The following is a 7,882-nucleotide window of genomic DNA, read 5'->3' as shown; positions in this document are numbered from 1 at the left end:
GGGACAGGACAGGGATGACAAACATGGAGTCTACTATAGCTATCTGGAACCTTAAAAAAACTTTCAAAAAAAATTCTACACTGATTTAGACAGAGGTACTACATGATATCTGAGATGCTAGAATATTCATTGTTGGAGAATATTTTCTATTGTATCAATAACTTAAGAAGAATGAAAAGTTTTCTGTTTTTACTTTGTTTGTAGTTTTTTTAGTAAGTATTCCTTTTCTTTTAAGTGGATAAAGCAAAATACCTGAGGAAATCCCCAAGGAGCCCCTAACAGGTCTACTTGGCACCTTCTAAAACTTTATAATTGTGATTAGGTAGTTCAGAACCAACATTCTTTTATAACAATATTATTAACGAACTTCTTTTGACCCGTATTCCCAAGAGCTGTTCTTCTCTAAAACTCTAAGGCAAAAAACATAGTTCATCCACTTAGGAAAAAAAATGTGTACAAGAAAAGAAGCTTTATTTTATAGAGAAAAAGAAAAGCGTAACCCAAAAACTATACTGAGTTTCCTCCTCTGAGCCATCAGTTAATGAGGATGCTGTAAGAAGGATTCTGCATCAGCCACGTCTAGATGAGTTAGTGGTAGGAGATTCTATATCCAAAGCAGCCCAGTTATTAAGAAATTACAATGATTGAGAATTAACCAAAGAGACAAAACATAGCTTTCTTGCATGGGGAAAAACGCCTCAGAATTGAGAATCAGTAATTTTGTAGGATAAATTTTTTAAGTGGAGCCAGAGAAGATTTACTCTAATCTGGTTATGACTGATTTATTCCTGCAACTATTTCAAACCACTTAACACAACTGCTTTGTTCTCTATCTGCAAAAACAGAACAGAATTTGTGTTGTGCTCACCTGACTGGGATGATGTGGGGCATGGACAATATCTAGATCTTAGAGGTTTTGAGGGCTGTCATAGCAAAAATAAAAAAAAGATTAATATTTGGTCTGTAAGGTCAGTATGTGAGAGTGTATTTGGAAGTTACAAAAACAGAATTTTCCATTCCGGATAGGAACTTTCTGTTTAGCCAGTGCTAAAGCAAGATAGTGATTTCCCAATCACTGAAGTCGTCCAAGCAACGGCTAGGTGCATATGTGATGAGGATGCTAATCAGAAGCAGCCATATTGGGGTTAGGTGGTTCAGAGATCTAGGAAGGTTTCTTTTATCTTTGAGAGATATTTCCATGAACTAGAAATAGGAATAGAATTGTAAAGTAAAAATTCAAAGTGTAATGCTTAGAATTGATTCATGCATACATAATAAAGTTTAAGCCTCTTACTATGTCTGCACGTGAAAAACATGTTGGCAGAATTTTACATCATCTATACAGTTGGTGAAATGTAAGTATACTTTTTCATGTGTGTATTATCTATTAAGACATCACTATTGTTTAATTTATTTCTCTGCATATAGTCTTTCTGACCTGTCAATATTCTTAGTGCAGTCAGATATCAATCTGGGGCAATTCAGATAATGTATGCATTGAAAATCTTGCTCAGTTACAAATTAAATTTTTCATAATTTATTGTTATTTATTCAGATATGAAACAACTAGCTTTAATTGTTGATCTCCTTTAAGTACATCTCAATCCTTTCTGAATGGAGTCATATTTTTTAGCAAGAATCTGTTAGGTATTGTCACATGTATGATTTAATTTAAACTTCACAGCAGCTCATCTTGAATGTTATACTTATCTTCATTTCTCAGATGAAGAAGCTATGACAAAGTTGAAGAATTTAATCTAACAAAACTAAAAGTGGTAAAAACTGGGACTGGATTCCAGTTTTTCTAACTTCCTACATTAATCTAATTAATACTTGAATCTTAAAATGTGAAGTGTAACTTGCCTGTTGAACAATCTTGTAAAAATAGTAATACAAAATACACACAAAACAGACAACAGGATGCCTCATACAGAAAGTTTACATGAGATTTCCTATGATATTATATTGGTATATGTATTCATATTTAGACACTCCTGTGCAGTAATTTACAGAATCCTTGGGAAATCGTTTACTAGGGAATAAAAAAAGTTAGAATCTTTGAGGTGGGGAAGAGAGTTGAAAAAGAAACTGGTAGCAGGACTCTAAGACATTGAATGGACCCTATAAATATGTAGTCCAACATTCTAATTTTACAGACAAGAAAATTGAAGTCTAGAATATAAAAGGAGACTTTAAAAAATGGCGGTTTAATCTTGTTAAACCGTCAGCTGCCCAGCCTCAGGTATGACGTAGAACTATTACTTCGGAAAAAGTACTTAGGAAAGAGATCTATAAGTGATTTTATGTTATCAGCTGCTTTAGTAAGGTAAAAGCTAATATTATAAGACCAAGTCTTTCAACATCCATTTGTGATAAAAACTCTTAAGAAAGTTGGTATACGGGGAACATACCTCAACACAATAAAGGCCATGTGTGACAAAACCTGCAGCTAACATCACACTCAATGGTGAAAAGCTGAAAGCTTTTCCTCTAAGGTCAGGATCAAGACAAGGATGTCCACACTCACCAATTTTATTCAACATACAGTAATTAGGAAAAAAAAGAAATAAAAGACATCGAAATGAGAAAGACAGAAGTAAGACTGTCACTATTTGCAGATGACATGATAAAATATGTAGAAAACCCTAAAGACACCACCAAAAAACTGTTAGAACCAATAAATGAATTCAGTAAAGTTTCAGGATACAAAATCAATGTACAGAAATCTGTGGCATTTCTATACACTAATAAACTATCAAAAAGAAAAATTAAGAAAACAATTCCATTCATAATTATGTCAAAAAAGAATAAAATACCTAGAAATAAATCTAACCATGGAGGTAAAATATCTACTACACTGAAAACTATAAAACACTGAGGAAACAAATTGAAGAAGACACAATTAAACGGAAGAACATTCCATACTCATGGATTGAAAGAATTAATTTTATTAAAATGTCCATACTACCCAAAGCAATCTATAGATTCAATGCAATCCCTATCAAAATTCCAATGGCATTTTTCACAGAACTAGACAAATAATTCTAAAATTTGTGTGGAAGCACAAAGACCCCAAACAGCCAACGCAATCCTGAGAAAGAACATAGCTCGAGGCATCACATCCCCTGATTTCAAACTATATTACAAAGCTATAGTCATCAAAACAGTATGATATTGGCATAAAAACAGACACATCGATCAATAGAACAGAACAGAAAGCCCAGAAAAAACCCACACATATGTGGACATTTAATTAACTACAGAGGAGCCAAGAATAGACAGTAGGGAAAGGATATCTCTTCAACAAATGTTGTTGGGAAAACTAGATAGCCATATGCAAAAGAATGAAACTAGACCACTATCCTACACCTCACACAAAATTAACTCAAAATGGATTAAACACTTGAATATAAGACCTGAAACCATAAAATTCCTAGAAGAAATCATAGGTGGTTAGCATTACGTTTTTCAGATCTGACTCCAAAGGCAAGGGAAACAAAAGCAAAAATAAACAAGTGGGACTTCATCAAACTAAAAAGTTTCTGCACAATGAAGGAAACCATCAACAAAATGAAAAGGCAGTCTACTGATTGGAAGGAGATATTTGCAAATTATATACCTGATAAGGAGTTAATATCCAAAATATATAAAGAACTCATACAACTCAAGAACGAAAAAACAAATTACTTGATTAAAAAAATGGGCAGAGGGGGGGCTGGCCCCGTGGCCGAGTAGTTAAGTTCGCGCGCTCCGCTGCAGGTGGCCCAGTGTTTCGTTGGTTCGAATCCTGGGCGCGGACATGGCACTGCTCATCAGAACACGCTGAGGCAGCGTCTCACATGCCACAACTAGAAGGACCCACAACAAAGAATATACAACTATGTACCGGGGGGCTTTGGGGAGAAAAAGGAAAAAATAAAAATCTTTAAAAAAAAAAAAAAGGGCAGAGGATCTGAATAGACATTTTTCCAAAGAAGACATACTGATGATCAACAGGCATGTGAAAAAATGCTTGGCATTACTAATTATCAGAGAAATGCAAATCAAAACCACAATGAGGTATCACTTCACATCTGTTAGAATGGCTATTACCAAAAAAAACAAGAAATAACTAGTGTTGGAGAGGACATAGAGAAAAAGGAATCCTCGTACACTGTTAGTGGGAATGTAAATCAATGTGGCTGCTATGGATAACAGTATGGAGATTCCTCAAAAAACTAAAAATAGAACTTCCATATGATCTAGCTATTCCACTTCTGAGTATTAATCCAAAGAATAGGAAAACACTAATGTAAAAAGATATATGCACCCTATGTTCATTGCAAGATTATTTACAATAGCCAAGATATGGAAACAACCTAAGTGTCTACCGATGGATGAATAGATAAAGAAGTTGTAGTATATACATACAATGGAATACTACTCCACTATAAAAAAAGAAGGAACTCTTGCCAGTTGCAATAATATGGACGGACCTTGAGGGTACTATATTAAGTGAAAAAAGTCAGATGAAGAAAGACAAATACCATATGATTTCACTTATATGTGGAATCCGAAAAACAAAAAAATGAACCATCAAACAAAAACAAACTCACAATACAGAGAACAGAATAGTGGTTACCAGAGGGGAAGGGAGTTAGGGGGTGGGTGAAATGGGTGAAGGAGGTCAGTTACATGGTGATGGATGGTAACTAGACTTATGGTGGTGATCACTTTGTAGTGTATACAAATGTCAAATTATATTGCTGCACACCTGGAACTTGTATAATGTTATATACCAATTTTACCTCAATGATCAAAAAAACTAACTCTTTCTTGGATTATTATGTTGTGATAGAAACAGAACAAATATCCTATTGGAAGGTAAGCATATTCTAAGGAATAATAAGGTAATGGCACAAAGATGACTACTGTGCAAGAATATTTGATCATTATCTATATAAGGAAAAAATGTTTACCATCTAAATTACCAACACTAAGCAACTGGCTAAATACATTATGGACCCATCCATAGAATCAAACACTGTTTGACCCTTAAAAATGATTTTGTAAAGGAAATTCTTGGTGATGCTGGATGTGTCTGTTACCTTGGTTGTGATGTTGGTGATCATGGGTGTTTGTATATGTCCAAACTTGTCAAATTGTAGACCTTAAATATATACATTTCTTTGTATTTCAATTATACCTCAAAAAATCTGTTTTTAAAAAATGATTGTGTAGATTTCTAATAATTGACATGGAAAGATGATTATTATAAAAAAAGAAAAATAAGAAAAAGCTGGTTATACAATAATATGTTAGCATGATTTATTTTAGATACATATGTATGCAATTTGAAAAGGACTGGAAATATATATACAGTCATGCACTGCACAATGATGTTTCAGTCAACAACAGACCACATATACGACAGTGGTCCCGTAAGATTAGCACCACATAGCCTAGGTGTATAGTAGGCTACACCATCTAGGTTTGTGTAAGTACACTCTATGATGTTTGCACAACAGCAAATCATCTAACAACACGTTTCTCAGAACATATCCATGTCATTAAACAACACATGACTGTACACCAAAATGTTGTCACTGTATCTCTAACAGGTTTGATTACATTTTATAATTTTCTTTTTTGCATTTGCATTTTCTAATTCTTTGCACTGAAAAATGCACTTTTGTAACAGGAAAACTTTCAAATAAAAAATGAAATAGAAAGGAAAGCTTTTTTATCTTGGGGAAGGGGTAGAAGAGAAGGTGGGAAAAGGAAAATGAGGGCATCAGCTGTAACTTATTTATTAAGGAAGAGAGAGCTAAGTGAAATCTAGACAAAGGTTTTATGATTTCAACTGATCAAGTAAATTGAGTAAGCTGAATTACCTCTACTTTACCTCCCTGTGTATAATTTGTACCTCTCTGACTTTATCACATTGTATAATGTTCTCTTAAATAATCAGGCAGATATATGATGTAAATATTACACACTTCATAGAACTTGCAGGAAGTAGGTTTTGGACACAGGGCATAATCTAATGAGAAGAAACCCATTATTCCCTTTTGATGTGTCATCTAAGTTATTAGGGGGAACCATGAGTCATTGTTCCTTTCAGAAATCCCTGATCTGTTTCCAGAGATCTATATATGCCAGGAAAAGAATTTAAGAATTGGGAGACTCTGGAGATCACCAAATATCAGAAAAAAATAAATCAACGTGTATCTCTTACTCATGGCAGGTCACTAAGGTCAACCGCCAAACTTTCAGTGATTGTAAACTTCAGAATAATAGGAAGGAGTTCTAGTTAAAGTATGAGTGTGTATATTAGCACATTTTTAGCTGGGAAAATGAAGCTTAACAAGTTGAAAAGAAGAGAAATTTTATTTAATGAGAAGGAAGCTGACAGGTTTTTTTTAATCCAGTCTTATCCCTTCATTTTACAGAAAAAATTGTGTCTAAATGACATTTGACTTTCCCAAGCTTGCACAACAGTGACTTTCAGATGAAGGACTATATCCCATGAGTCATCTCCCAAAATAAGGCAGTTCCCACAATAAATTTTCAACAGATATTTATAAAATTACTTTCTAGGCTGATTTTCCTTTTCTTGTTTCTTCAGAGAGATCATGCCCACCACATAGTAACAGCCATGGGAAATTGGAGCACAGTGACCGAATTCACCCTGACTGCCTTCCCAGCTTTCCTGGAGCTTCGGATACTCCTCTTTGTGGTCCTCCTGTTGACTTACACCTTAACGGCAACAGGAAACATTATCATCCTCTCCCTAATATGGACTGATAACCGCCTTCAAACTCCAATGTATTTTTTTCTCAGTAATTTGTCATTTTTGGACATTTTATTCACAACTACTATTGTCCCAAAGTTGCTAGCTTGCCTGTTAGAAGAGAAGAAAACCATACCTTTTGCTGGCTGCATCATCCAAGTTTATTTCTACTTCTTTCTGGGGACAGTGGAATTTATCCTCCTGGCAGTGATGTCCTTTGACCGCTACGTGGCCATCTGTAACCCCCTGCGCTACACCATCATCATGAACAGCAGGACCTGCCTCCTGCTGGTTCTGGGCTGCTGGCTGGGAGCCTTTCTGTCTGTGTTGGTACCAATCATTGTAGTGACAAGGCTACCTTATTGTAGCAAAGAAATCAATCACTTTTTCTGTGGCATTGCTCCTCTTCTACAAGCGGCCTGTGTAGATACTCACCTCATTGAGAAGATGAACTTTCTCCTATCTGCCCTCGTCATCTTGAGTTCCCTAGCGTTCACTACTGGGTCCTACACATACATCATTTCTACCATTCTGCGTATCCCGTCAGCCCAAGGCCGTGAAAAAGCTTTTTCTACCTGCGCTTCTCACATCACTGTCGTCTCCATCACTTACAGGAGCAACATCTTTGTGTATGTGAGACCCAATCAGAACTATTCACTGAATTTTGACAAGATAGCTGCTATCCTCATTACCGTAGTGACCCCTCTTCTGAACCCTTTTATTTATAGCTTGAGGAATGAAAAGGTGAAAGAAGTGTTGAGAGAGGCAATGGACAGAATCATGTCCTTGATACTAAGGAAAACTTGACGTTAGCGTTTAGTATATCACACATCATTTATCTTCAACACATTCATTCTGCACGAATATTGTGCCATGTCAGCATATCAGAAGCCTGAGACTGTGTCAACAGGATGAGCAATGCCACACCAACCTGGAAAAAAAAATCTAATCCATGAACTATCTTGAATATGCATAGCTTAAAGCAGTGAAAAGTTACCTAACTGGGATTCAGAGGTCTCCAAATCTAGCCTTGGCTAAATCAGTTTATTTTGCAGATAACTGTCACCACGTCAAACTTATCTGAGCCTCAATGTCTCCAACTCTAAATGA

The 7,882-nt window shown here is 35.5% G+C and overlaps 1 protein-coding gene across 1 annotated transcript; it reads left to right on the top strand.

Annotated features, from left to right (window-relative positions):
• Window positions 1–6,637: 6,637 nt before the first annotated feature.
• LOC124251871 (olfactory receptor 6M1) lies at window positions 6,638–7,579 on the top strand. Its single transcript, XM_046684798.1, has one exon. It carries the CDS (start codon window positions 6,638–6,640, stop codon window positions 7,577–7,579), a length of 942 nt encoding a protein of 313 aa, XP_046540754.1.
• The last annotated feature ends 303 nt before the right edge of the window (window positions 7,580–7,882 follow it).

This window comes from Equus quagga, chromosome 14 (assembly GCF_021613505.1).
Source record: "Equus quagga isolate Etosha38 chromosome 14, UCLA_HA_Equagga_1.0, whole genome shotgun sequence".
Classification (NCBI taxonomy): Eukaryota; Metazoa; Chordata; class Mammalia; order Perissodactyla; family Equidae; genus Equus; species Equus quagga.
This window is presented reverse-complemented; position numbering and strand designations above follow the sequence as displayed.

Excerpts from the sequence above, each read along its gene's own strand:
- LOC124251871 (XM_046684798.1), top strand. The coding sequence starts at position 6,638 with ATGGGAAATTGGAGCACAGTGACCGAATTCACCCTGACTGCCTTCCCA.